Source organism: Cetorhinus maximus, chromosome 2, assembly GCF_964194155.1.
Source record: "Cetorhinus maximus chromosome 2, sCetMax3.hap1.1, whole genome shotgun sequence".
NCBI classification, from domain to species: domain Eukaryota; kingdom Metazoa; phylum Chordata; class Chondrichthyes; order Lamniformes; family Cetorhinidae; genus Cetorhinus; species Cetorhinus maximus.
This window is the reverse complement of record NC_135880.1, coordinates 31,371,554-31,385,639: the sequence shown is the minus strand read 5'-3', so window position 1 is coordinate 31,385,639 and position 14,086 is coordinate 31,371,554. Positions and strand designations below refer to the sequence as shown.

The 14,086-nt window shown below is 42.2% G+C and overlaps 1 protein-coding gene across 1 annotated transcript in view; it reads right to left on the bottom strand.

The window, feature by feature from the left end:
* The window catches only part of snx25 (sorting nexin 25), a 253,050-nt gene that overhangs the window by 26,638 nt on the left and 212,326 nt on the right, over window positions 1-14,086 (bottom strand). The window contains exons 13-15 of the mRNA XM_078562219.1: window positions 8,260-8,397; window positions 6,807-6,920; window positions 4,729-4,893 (exon numbers count right to left, since the gene is read on the bottom strand). Coding sequence (XP_078418345.1) covers window positions 4,729-4,893; window positions 6,807-6,920; window positions 8,260-8,397 — 417 coding nt within the window. The remainder of the gene's footprint in view (window positions 1-4,728; window positions 4,894-6,806; window positions 6,921-8,259; window positions 8,398-14,086) is intronic.

Below are 14,086 nucleotides of genomic sequence, written 5' to 3'. Positions count from 1 at the left end.
CATGAGCAGGCGGTTAGAAGAGAAAGGCTTGGGGTGAGGGGGGCTGGGGGGGGAAGACTCATCTGCAGGCTGCTCCTATTCACACCTTGGAATCGCATTACTACCTTGGCCTTTGGTGTAATCTTCCTGTTGCCCTTACTTGCTTGTTACGCATAGGCTGGGAAGACCAGGTCGTCTAAAAACGGAAACACTCTAGCCTTGAAAATGAAAAAATAACTTCTATATAAACTTAATAAAATAATGCCTAGACAGTTTATCCTTTACTAGTTCAGTAGTTTTGTGTGCATGCTGCAGCTAATCACTTAGGCCAGAAATCTCCCCCACTTGTTGGGGGTTGTGTGGGGGCTGGCACGAACCCGATCCACGCCCCAGTCGGGTGTGCGCTGCCATTTTACGTGGGCAGGCCAATTAAGGCTCACCCATTGTGACGCACGGCCGGAAGCGCTGAGCGCTCCTTGTGCGGGCGGGGGGGGGGGGGGGAGAATTCCCTGAGAGTGGTTCCCTGTGCTCTTTCGGAGGTGCCTCAGAGAGATTTGTTTAAGTTATGGAAATTTGAATAAAGGTGGGAAATAAATTTAAGGATATGTCCCCTCATGTGAAACTGTCACATGAGCTGGGACATGTCCATTGTTCATTTCAAAAATTTTTATTTAAACAATAAACCCTTCATGAAACCTCATCCTCATCCCGCCCGTGGATGAGGTTTTTATGAAAAATGCAAAGGCCGCCTGGGCTCTTCGCCTGCCCGCCAACCTTAAGGTTGGACGGGCAGCTCAGTTAGTTACTTTTTAACAGGCCTAAGTAGGCCTTTGACAGTTTGGTGGGTGCGCAGCCGACTTGGCCGAACTGAATATCTGAATGATGTGCGCTCGCTGACAGGAAAATGCTGCCCTTAGTCTTTTCAAGAAAGTATTTTAAATCTTTTGTAACTAGTTATGCCTGAAACTGATATCTCCCTGATATTTTTACACAAAACTGAAGCTACACAAACATCCTTGTTTCCTTGTGTATGAATTTTTAAATTCTGCCATCATTGACATACTATATAACATGAAAGATGATCTGCATCAACAGTCAAAAGACTGTTAAGAATTCTTTAATTCTGCAATAAATAGTTGCCCCAGTTATGAGCAGAAACACAACAGGCTGCACAAACAGCTCCTTCACTTTAGTGACAGGAATGGCTACATTATCATAATGGCTGTTACTAGACTAATAATCCCAGAGGTCTCAACTAATAGTTTAGAAAATAAGTCCAAATCCCATCAAGGTGGTTTGAGAATTTGAGCTCATTCATTAAAAAATCTAGAAACATCACAAAAAGCTAGTGAAAGTGACCATGAAGCTGTCAAAATGTAGAAAAAATCCCAACAGGTTCCTTACCTGCTCTGGTCTATAAGTGACTCCAGACCCCTACACAGGAACATTAACAAGAGCAGGTGTAGGCCATTCGGCCCCTTGAGCCTGCTCTGCTATTCGACTAGATCATGGCTGATGATCTACCTCAATGCCATTTTCCTGCACTATCCACCAACCTGTCTGAATGTTAACTTCCATTCGAAATGGCTGAGCAAGCAACTGAGTTGTATCACCATTTGCAATGTATATGAAAGTCTAGAACCACTTTTGTGCATTTATACAGCCTTAACAGGAACATTAAAACAATCCTTTCTGTAGCTGGGTCACAACCAAAGTACTACGAATAAAATTCTTTTCTCCTACTGTGAATAAGGGAAATCTTGGTTCAGCTCGAAAGTTCCCAGCTTGGCCAAAACAAAACTGGATGCCTGAGAATGCACGGCTGGTGCCCAAACAATAAAGCCACTATATAAATGCAAGCAATGTAAATGCAATGTAAATAAAGATCCCAAGGTGCTTCAGAATAGTGTAATCAGATAAAAATGGGATGCCAATATAAACAAGGAGACAGTGATCAAAATGTCAGAGATAGGGATTTAAGGAGGGCCTTACAGAAGGAGAATTAGAGGGACTGGAGGAGCTTACAGAGAGAACCAAGGCCATTAAGGCATTTAAACTCTGCCATTAGGGGAATTTTGGAAATGTCTAATTTCATGAGTCATATTTTATAGGAAAATAAGTTTAATTTTGGAAAAATTGAATTTGAATTTGTAAATGTAGGATAAGTGGAACTATGGAATTTAGAAGTTGCCAGGTCACCCAAGGTATTCAGACATCAAAGGTCCTCTCATGTGTACTTAAAAGGTCTGCAATGGAAGAGCGAGTGCCATAAACGGCAGGTGGATCCGTTTAGCTAGGGACCGGAAAACAGCAAAGTCCGAAGAGAATTTCCTTGTCCCTTGGAGGACAAGACTGGGGAGTTAATAGTGGGGAACGCAGAAATGGCAGTGACGTTTAATCAATATTTTGCCTCAGTTTACACAGTGGAGGACACTAGTACCACCCCAATAGTAACAGGTAGAGCAGAGGATATAGAGAAGGAGGAACTTTGAACAATCACCATCACTAAAGAAAAAGTACTGAGCAAGCTATTGGGATTAAAGAGTGACAAGTCCCCAGGGCCTGATGGCCTACAACCCAAGGTCTTAAAAGAAGTGGCAGTGGAGATAGTGGATGCATTGGCTATAATATTCCAAAATTCCCTGGATTCTGGAAAGGTTCCAGTGGATTGGAAAAATGCTAATGTAACGCCCTTATTCAAAAAGGTGGGGGGGGAGGCAGAAAGTAGGAAACTATAGACCAGTTAGTTTAACTTCTGTCATTGGGAAATTGTTGGAATCCATTATTAAGGAAGTAGTAATGGAGCATTTGGAAAGTCAAAATGCAATCCATCAGAGTCAGCACGGTTTTATGAAGAGTAAATCGTGTTTGACTAGTTTGCTAGAGTTCTTTGAAGATGTGACAAGCAAAGTGGATAATGGGGATCCTGTAGATGTAGTATATCTGGACTTCCAGAAGGCCTTTGATAAGGTGCCGCACAAAAGGTTAATCCACAAGATAAGATCGCACGGAGTTAGGGGTAATATATTAGCTTGGATAGAGGATTGGCTAACCAACAGAAAGCAGAGAGTCGGGATAAATGGGTCTTTTTATGGATGGCAAGCTGTAACTAGTGGGGTGCCACAGGGTTTGGTCCTTGGGCCCCAAGTATTTACAATCTATATTAATGACTTGGATTCAGGGATAGAAGGTACTATAGCTAAATTTGCAGATGGCACCAAAATAGGTGGGAAAGTAAGTTGCAATGAAGAAATAAGAAATTTACAAATGGATATGGACAGGTTAGGTGAATGGGCCAAAATTTGGCAGATGACGTTTAACGTGGATAAGTGAGAGGTTATACATTTTGGTCAGAAGAATAAAAAGACAACTTATTATTTAAATGGAGAGAAACTTCAGAATGCTTCAGTGCAGAGGGATCTGGATGTCCCCATGCATGAATCGCTGAAAGTTAGTATGCAGGTACAGCAGGTAATAAGGAAGGCAAATGGAATTTTGGCATTGCTAAAGGAATAGAGTATAAAAATAGGGAAGTGTTGTTACAACTGTACAAGGCATTGATGAGACCGCACCTGGAGTACTGTGCACAGTTTTGGTCCCCTTACTTGAGGAAGGATATAGTTGCACTGGAAGCAGTTCAGTGGAGGTTCACTAGATTGATTCCAGAGATACGGGGCTTGTCTTATGAGGAGAGATTGAGCAGTTTAGGCCTATACTCGCTAGAGTTTAGAAGGATGAGAGGAGATCTAATTGAGGTATGTAAGATGCTAAAGGGGTTAGACAAAGTAGATGTGGAGCAGATGTTTCCCCTTCTGGGGCATTCTAGAACGAGGGGCCATAGTTTTAGGCTAAGGGGTGGTAGATTTAAATCAGAGATGAGGAGTAATTACTTTTCTCAAAAGGTCTTGGAATCTGTGGAATTCACTACCTCAGAGTGCAGTGGATGCCGGGATGCTGCATAAATTTAAGGAGGAGATAGACAGATTTTTAATTAGTAATGGGTTGAAAGGTTATGGGGAGAGGGCGGGAAATTGGAGTTGAGGCCGAAATGAGATCAGCCATGATCGTAATGAATGGCGGGGCAGGCTTGAGGGGCTGAATTGCCTGCTCCTAGTTCTTATGTTCTTTGTTAGGTATGTGAATTATTCATGTAGATCCCAGGTCAAAGAAAGGTTGAAAAGCAACTGGTAAATAAGGGTAATTCTAAAGTATTCATATACTTTTCAGATCAAAGAACAGATTTGGGAATTGTGGATGAAGGGTTTGAATCTCCATCTAGGACATTCTGGGATGCCAGGTTGCCATGGGGATAGGTTGCAGGGGATCAATAATATAATTTCATTATAATATGAAATAGTGTTAAGTTCATAGTGCTTTCTTTGGTTAATTAGAGTCAGATTTATACAACACAGAAACAGGCTCTTCAGCCCATCGAGTCTGTGCCAGCCATCAAGCACCTATCTATCCTAATCCCATTTTCCCAATTCTTGTACTGTAAAAGTTTTTGTTTAAAATGTGAAATCTTGTGGCATAATTCTTTCAGGTATTAGCTGGAAGTTCAAATTTCTTTTCAAAAGTTAATGGCCACCCTCAAAATCATAAAATAATTCATAATGTTTTTAATAATGTCATAAACAATTGTGAAGTTTAATTAGGGATTACAAAGCCCACAATTAAACCAGAGTGAGACAAATTAAGCTGTATAATGCAGTTTCTCTTTAAATCATGCAGAGATTTAGTGATCCACACCTCTTGGTGAGAGAAGAAATCTCCAGGGAGCCTCTCCAGGAAGGAGGACAGCGAAAAAGTCGACTTCTTCCCTTGTACATCGACAACTTTCAGATATTCTGGAGAAGGGCTTAGAAAACCATAAAGTGCCTCACTCTGGCACAGTCTCTCATCAGTGAGGAGTTTCTGTAGGTTGAAAGTTCAGGTGAGAAAGTAATACTAACAAAGACAAGAGCACAGCAATTTTTTTTTTAGTTACAGCTTGGAACCATACAACAGATCGACTGTACTTCTAGAAACAGTTGACTTTTAAAACCAGCCATGAATCCAGAGAGAAAAATCTTTCTCCAGTTATGGTAATCACAGAATTGTTATAACACTGAAGGAGACCGTTCAGCCCATCATGTATCTCCGTAGGAGCATTTTTCCTTGTGTCACTTCGTCACCATTGAAGTTGATATCACCCCACCCCTCGTTAATTATTGTTACTCTGAATTGCTCATCCTTTTCCATAGTCAACCTAAACCTTATTATACAATGATCACTGTCCCCTAAACGTTACCCTACTGACACTCAATCCATTCGACCCACTTCATTCCCAGGAACCAGGTTGCACTGCTAGATCTTTCATGTTGGACTGGAAATATACTATAGAAAAATTCTGAACACACTAGGAACTCTTGCCCCTGTCTGTCCTTTATACTACTGCCATCCCAGTCTATATTTGGATAAGACCCCATTATAACTACTCTATAATTCTTGCACCTCTCTGTAATTTCCTTGAAAATTTCTTCCTCTATATCTTTCCTACGAGCTGGTAGGCTACATTGAGCAATGCAAGTGCACCTTTTTTGTTCCTTAGTTCTAGCCAGATTCTATCCTTGACTCCTCTGTCCAGCACTGCAACATTCTTAATAAATACTGCCATCCCTTTCCCTTCTCTTCCTTTCCTATCTTTTCTGAACACCTGTATCCAGGAATATTTAATACCCAGTCCTGCTCTTCTTTGAGCCAGCTCTCTGTTATAGCCATAACATCTTAATCAACATCAAACTTCTAAAGTAAGCCTCAGTGAGTCATCTTCATAAGTCAGCAAACACTTTCACAGTCAGAAACATTTGAGGCTGTGGTTTTGATCTGACTTTTAAAACCACCTCAGTGTGGATCTTAATGACTTGCAATAAATATTCTAAGTCATTATTTTTAATGATGTCTCTCTACTCAAACAATAATCCTCACTGATAGAGACAAGTTAGAAACTGGTTTTACTCCAGCATTTCGATGCTTCGGAAAATGTCATGCAAACAGGGCAGAAAAAAGATGCTCCACTTGGTTTCTTAAAAATCTTTTTAACCCGGACGTATAATCTGCTTTTAGTGTTTAACTTAAACAGTAACAATCAGATCATTGCAAAAATCGTAATTTGAAAACCTTTTTCATCGATTGAGTCCTCTGCTAGAAGAATGAGTAAATGGCCACTGGCCACCTACCACTGGTCTTGACAGGGTAAAAGCTACAAGGATGTTTCCCCTCATGGGAGAATCTAGAACTAGAAGGCACAACTTCAAAATAAGGGGTCTCCCTTTTAAGGTAGAGATGAGCTGGAATTTCTTCTCTTAGAGAGTTGCTAGTGTTTGAAATTCTCTTCCCAAGAGAGAGGTGAAAGCTGGGTCATTGAATAACACAGATTTTTGATCTACAAGGAAGTCGAGGGTTATGGGATGGAGGGTGGCAGGGAGGTGTGCAGAACCAGCAGGAAAGTGGTGCTCAGGCCACAATCCGATCATACATGATCTCATTGACTGCAGAACAGGCTCGATGGGCCAAATGGCCTATTCCTTACGTTATGGTGTGGCAGTTGTAAAATCAACCTTTCCAGCAAGTGGAGTCTGAAATTTACCCAACTTGGGAGCGGTACAGCTGGAAATGGAAGCAGAGTGTGAAAGTCTGCAATAAGCCTAAAATATCTGTAGAATAAATTGTTACCGCCAAGGTATAGAAATTGCTCATATTATGAAACTTGGATGTGTCCAGTTTCATTTTACCATTGACAATTGTCTTAATGATGTTAGTGGAGTTACAATTTCTGTTTCTCTGACCTGTAAAAAATTATTCAGCTGATTTTTTGACTTGTCCAGGAACTTCTGGTCAATGGATTTAAAGGGCAGCTTACTCATTGAAGGCAGCTGCACTTTCTTTAATATTGGGAAACACTGCAAAACACAAAATCAGATAATTACTGCTGTAACAATGCTACATCATCACAGGGCTAAATTTAAGAGTTACATAAACTTAATTCACTCTTCAATTACATTACAGGGATCTGTTTCTCCAGTTGGTATTTACAGTGAATATCTCACATCATTTGCACAGAACTGGAGACCCCAAAGCAATAAATATGTTGCTCATTATCATAACTACAATCACATGAAAGTAACAAAATGCAGGCGGCGCAATGGGCATTTTACTGCTGTCTTCCTTCTTTATTTCCACCTCAAGCACTGTGTCTGTTTCAGTCATAGACCCAAAGGGAGGTGATATTCAAGTTCTGAAGTCAGTTCAGAGAAGAATCTCGAGCCTGATGGCTAATGTCAGGGGTTCAGGTTATGCAGAAAACCCAGTCAAATTAATCCCTGATAGGAGGCAACCAAGAGGGGATGCCAAAGAATACAAGATACTAAAGGAGACATACAAATGGCAAATCCAACATAATACTTCAAGCTAATAATGCACGTAAAATGTAGCAGCATTTGTAACCTGGCTGTCTAACAAAGCCAACTGCTTTATTACAAATAACCATTGTTAGTATACAGATTGATGGAAGGAGGTGGTTATTTTTGATCTATCACAATACAGGAAAATAAGAGAGCTGAAATACAGGCTGTACTTCTTATTTAATAAGCAGAATTGTATGATAAAGGACAGCAATGTTAGGGGCATACAAGGATCCTATTATTTCTTCAAAACTTGGACATGTATACAGATACTTTTAGACATTACTGTGTCAAAAGCCCTGCCAATACAACATAATGCAATATAAAAAACATGGCTGCAATGTGAATATAGAAACATCCACTCAGAACTGCTTTCTTGACTCATCCTCCACTGTCACTCATTCTCTCTCTCGTTTAGGACCCCCAGACAAGAGATTTAACAATCTACAAGTGAGTGAGGATGGAAGGGGGTGGGGGAATATCCCAATGTGATGATGTCATCAGCATACCTCCTTTTGATGATGCCGCCAAGGGGAGGCACGTGGACAAAAAATAGGAGGGTGGAGGGCAGGGGCAAGGATCGACCCTTGGGGAACACCAGCGGTAAGTGTATGGGAATATGGGAGGAGAAGCCATAGACAGTAACTCTCTGGCCACAACTGGATAGATAAAAATGGAATCAGGCGAATGCAGTCCCACTCAGCTGGACGATGGTGGAGAGGCTTCAGAGGAGGATGGTGTGCTCAACTGTGTCAAAGGCTGAAAACAGGTTGAGAAGGATGAGGAAGGGTAACTGGCCTTTGTCGCAGTCACATAGGATGACATTTGTGACAGGTACCTCACAGAGTTTCCTATGTAGCGTCTGGAACTCGCTTAGCTTCCTGGTAACTGCCCAGCCATTATGTTCAGGATCAGATGGACTCAACTGCACTGTGACTGAGTAGCAGGGCATTTGCTCCCCATTTTCTTCCACAACCTGCCCAAGAAAAGGAATGAAAGGTTGACAATATGCAAATGCAATTCAGTAAGAATCAAAACAGCGTTTTCCCTTTGCATTAGTCTGTGCACCTACATAAGAACAAAATTACTCTTGCAGGCAACTCAACTCGACACAATTCTAGGATAGTCACAAGTGATTTAGTGCAGTCGTTCTCTCGCAGATTGCCACACACAATGTCAGTTTTGTTGCTCATTTTTTAGCAACAATTATTTTTAATAAACTCCCAAAGGTAATGAAAATGTCAGGTTCTGAGACACCACAATTGAGTGAGGAATCACTTACTCTAGAAATGTGCAATTTCATTTGTAATAGTACACTGATCAGCTGAATACTATGGGCAGAATTTAGCCCTTGTCGGGCGGGCTCGGCAGGGGAAGGTGGTCGGGAAGCCACGATCGATGCCGGGAGGCAATTTCACGCTGGCAGGCCAATTAAGGTCCACCCAGCGTGAAACGCGAGCCGCAGTGCTGAGCGCTGCCTGTGCGGGTAGGGGGAGGGAGTGCAAGCGGGGCAAGTGCGCACTTCAGAATCTCCCTGAGGCACAGAGCTGCCTTGGGGCGGGGGAGGGGGGAGAGTTTTTTTGAAAAGAATTGAAAAATGTTATAAAACATGTCCCCTCTTGTGATTCTGTCACATGAGCAGGGACGTGTTATTAATTAAATTTTAAAACTTTTATTTTTTTTTATTTGCTTTTGGAAACCTCATCCCACCTGAGCAGGAGGCTTCCAGGCCTTTTCGCCTGCCCACCAACCATAAGGTTGGACAGGCAGCGAAAAATTTAACGTAATTGATACTTTAATGGCCTTGACAGGCCTTTTAATTGTTGGTGGGCGCGCTGCTGATTCCCGCGTGCGCCCACCGACCGAACTATCGCGCGAGTGTGCATTTATGACGGGACACCCACCCGTTGTCAACACACGTCACGCTCGAGCGGGTCAGGCACACGCCTGTCCACCATGGTGAAAATTCTGCCCTGTATTTTCAAACACAACAAGGACAGATTCTCCAACAAGTGAGAAGGTGTAAATTAGTCAGCGTCCCATCAAGTCATCTTCAGCAGCCTTGCACAGAATTCGCTATAAAATCTAAAGTTACCCACAGGTTCTTATAACCAGTGAGCTTTAATAAATCAGATGGTTTAATATTTCATCTGTTCAGTTTGCTTTTGTTACAGCTTCTTTTTCAACAGTCCCTCAGGATCAAGGATGACTTGCTTCCATTCTGGTTCAATGGGTTCTGAGATGATGAGAATCCACTGTCAGACACACAAATAACATGTCCTGCCCAGTGGAGCTGGTTTTGAGTGATTAGTACCTTGATACTGGGCACATCAGCTTAGGAGAGGACGCTGCTGTTTGACCACTTTCCTTGCTACTGAATTTGGGGGATCTTGCAAAGGCACCACTGGCGGTGCTTCTCCAGTGCTTTGATAAGTCCAATGCACTATTGCAGATTTTGCCACATGTGGGGCAAGTGGTGCTTAAAGGGTGGGAAGGTTGGTTGGTTGGAGGCTCCTATACTCTCTGACACCTTGACTTCACCACTGCCTACTACCAACGAAGTCTTTCTTTGTGTTTGCTGCCTTCCCAAACAAACCTATTTTGGTCGGTCACAAGCCAGGGACTCAATTAGTATGTTTGGTCTCTTCAAGGATGCTTTAAGGACATCTCTAAAGTGTCTCTGTTGTCCTCCCAGAGTCTCCTGCTGCGGCAGAGTTCGGGGTACAACTGTTGCTTCAGGAATCCAATGTCAGACACACAAACAATATGTTCAACCCAACGGAGCTGATTTTGAGTGTTTAGCCCCTTGATACTGGGCATGTTGGCTTAGGAGAGGAAATTGCTATTGGACCACTTTCCTTGCCAATGGATTTGGAGGATCTTGCAAAGGTGCCACTGGTGGTTCTTCTCCAGTGCTTTGAGGTGCCTGCTGCAAGTCTCCGAAGCTTACAGGCGTGCTGGAATCACTGCTGCCCGGTAAACCATGACCCAGCTTCAGGTTTGAGATCCTGGTCCTCAAATACTCTTATCCTCAGTCGGCCAAAAGCTGAGCTGGTATATTGGAGGCAATGATGAATTTCGCTGTCTAGGTGTCCCTTCATGGTCCATGGAAAATGGTCCATATTTTCCAGGATCTCACCATTGACCTTAATCGTTAGAGGGTGGTGTTGTGCTGTGGGAGCTAGTTGGAAGAGGACTTTAGTCTTCCAGATGTTTAGTGAAAGGCCCATTTTCTTGTATGCTTTCGAGAAGGAGTTGACAATGACCTGGAGCTCAGTTACAGCACCCCAGCTGACAATACACTGTAATCTCTACAGTCTGAAATCTATTGTTCGGAAGCACCAGTTATTCAGAATTTTTTCGATCCAGCCCAGGCCTGTAGATGTTGAATGATGTTTCCACTAGTGGGGGAATCTCGAACTAGGGGACATAGTTATTCAGATAAGGGGACACTCATTTAAAACTGAAATGTGAAGGGATTTCTTCTCTCAGAAGGTAGTGAATGTCTGGAATTCTCTACCCCAGAGGGCTGCGGAGGCTAAATCATTGAAGAGGAGGTAGATAGATTTTTGAAATATCAGGGAGTTGAGGGCTTTGAGGAGCTGGCAGCAAAGAGGAGTTGAGGCCTGGGGCAGGTCAGCCGTGGGTTTATCATGGGTTGTAGAAATTGTTAAATCAAAGTACGGTTATATATATTCAATCCAGTATCAGACATCAGCTGACATCACTCCTCCTCAGAATCACTAGAAAGAACAAATTTGTATTTATAACTGCACCTTTCAGGACCTCAGGACATCCCAAAGTATTTTAAGTGCAGTGACTTTTGTAATTAGGGGAAATGAGGTGATTAATTGATGTACAGGAAGGCCGTACATACAGCAAATAAGCAGATAATCCATTTTAGCAATGTTGTTTGATGGATAAATGTTGACCAGGGCCTGAATCTTTCCCACACTGAGCGGGCTCGGCGGGAGCGGTCGCAGAGCTGACCGCGATCGGCTCCGCACCAACATTTTACGCGGGCAGGACAATTAAGGCCCGCCCAGCATAATATGCGAGCGGTAGCAGCGCTATTTGTGCAGGTGGGGGGAGAAGGGAGAGCCGGGTCCAGCGCTCTTTCACATGCAGGCGCGCGAGACAGCGCTTCAATCTCCCTGAGGCACGGAGCTGCCTCAGAGATTGAAACGCTTTTGAAAAAAATAAATGAATGTCATAAAAATTTAATGAAACATGTCCCCTCGTGTGACTGTGTCAAATGAGATGGGACATGTTTTTATTTTTCATAAAAACTTTTTATTTAATTCGTGAAAGCTTTAGGAAACCTCACCCGGCTCGTGGAGAAGGTTTCCTAAAAAATGTAAAGGCCGCTTGGCCTTTTTGCCTGCCCGCCAGCCTTAAGGTTGGACGGGCAGCGTAAACTTGAAATTAATTACTTCGTTAGTGGCCTTAATAGGCCTATCAATTATCGGCGGGCGCGCAGCCGACTCCGGTGCACGCCCACCAAACAAAACATCGCGAGACAGCGCATTGACATCTGTATGCACACCCAACGTCATTGCGCGCCATTTTATGCGTCAGCATGCAGGGCCTGCCCTCCACGCTGAACAGAAGTTTCTGCCCCTGGTGCTCAGAATTAAACTCTTTTTGGGTGTCTTTTTAGCTGTAAACATTTCCCCTGTATAGAAAAATATCTGGATGCTAGATTAATAGCGATGGAAAAGTATGGAGACCAAATTCCAAAATGGTAGTCCCAGCAATAATTGAAAGAGTTCACAGCAGTGAACTGTTAGTTAACTACAATTAGAGATGGCTTTGTAAACAGATCCTTCAAAAGGGACCCGACATCAGGCACCCAGAGATCATGATTTTAATTATAACAAGCCTCCTTACGTTTCTCAACAAAAGGAGGAAGCATTATCCCCTAACAAATTAAAATACGCACAATGTTCTTCGATAATAGTTTAGAACAATGGAATAGAAAATCTATGTTAGAACTTTGCACTTCATTTCATTGTTCCTTCATTTGGGATAATAGCCTATGGCGATGTCTCAATATTTAAGAACCTATAATTTTACCATAAAAACTCATATAACTTCAAGGGTTTTGTTTGGTGCTATTCTTTTGCTGACTGTGACTCAAGAATGGTTCCGTTTTTAAGAGTTCATTTCCTCTACAAGCCAAATTGGGTGAAGGATACAAAGTGCTCCTCTCCAAAGGAAAGGACGCCCCTCTGAAACAGCCATCAACATAAGTGGACCAGCTAAAACTACACATGCAGCATGAAGTCGCCTGGAGCACATGCAGTGTTTCTCTTGGCCACTGGCTGCAGATCATCTCTGCATTGTTGTTGAGCTCTTGTTCACCGGTAGGTTAAGATCACAAAATTACCTAGTTAATGGCAAACCTCACCTCAACTGTATAAAAGGAAAAGTTTGGTAATTAAACATTTCAAAAGACCTCTGAGAAATATAGTGTAAAGTCTGATACTCGATTACTCCTGGGATCTGCTCAGGAGCCTACTTGAAAACCTATGTTTCATAGGCAATTTACTAGTTCACTAGGACTTGTAAAAGAAAGTAATTCAATTATTGCGCCTGTATAATAGCAATATTGCAACTGGAACAATACTGTACTGCATCGCCCATTAATACAAATTAAAAGTAATTTTAAGATTAACGCAAAATACTGCAGATGCTGGAAATCTGAAATAAAAACAGAAAATGCTGGAAAAACTCAGCAGGGCTGACAGCATCTGTGGAGAGTGAAGCAGAGTTAACATTTCAAATCTGTATGACCCTTGTCTGACCTGTGTGGCTCTGAAGGGTCATACAGGCTCGAAACATTAACTTTGTTTCTCTCTCCATAGATGCTGTCAGACCTGCTGAGTTTTTCTAGCATTTTCTGTTTTTATTATTAGAAGTAATTTTACTGCTTTACATTTAGTTATTTGTAAACATGACTGGTAAAGACTATTTCCATTCCGCTTGTCCCATCATCCAGGCAATATCATATCCCACAATACGTCACATCTCCCGAGCAATTTTTCCTCCAATTACTTATCCAACTCTAGCTTGAATTTCATGATGCAACCTGCCTCCACTGCCTCCCTTGACAATTTATTATAAACATTCACTCCTTTTGCATAAAGTAATTACACTTAAACTGACTTTGACGCCTACTCTTTTAAATTGGAAGGTCTTCATTGTTCAAGCTGCTATCCAAATTCTGGTTAGTTAGCACTACACGGTTATATTGAAATTACCATAGAAAAACCTTTCTGCGAGACCTCCCACCTGCTTTATACGTGACTTTTTTTTTTAAAAACAGTATTGCTGTCACGTCAAGAAATCCACAGAAGCATTATTTCTGAAGCCCGAGGCAACCTAACATCATTTCAATTCGCACTCTCTTCCCAGCTGAAACTTCAGGAAAAGTCTCCTGGTGCTGATTTAAATGGAAAATGCATTAAAAAACTAAACTGTTGCTGCTGGTCCATGCAGGGCAGTTTTTGGCACTGTTGCCTCATGAATTGATAAATCCTAAATCAAAAGCGCCCAAGATTTATTACTGCCAGCAGCTGAACATATACAAAATAATGGGATCACTAATTTGACCATAACAGGTGGGCCCAAGACTCCACTGTGCATCTATACTGTCCACAAAA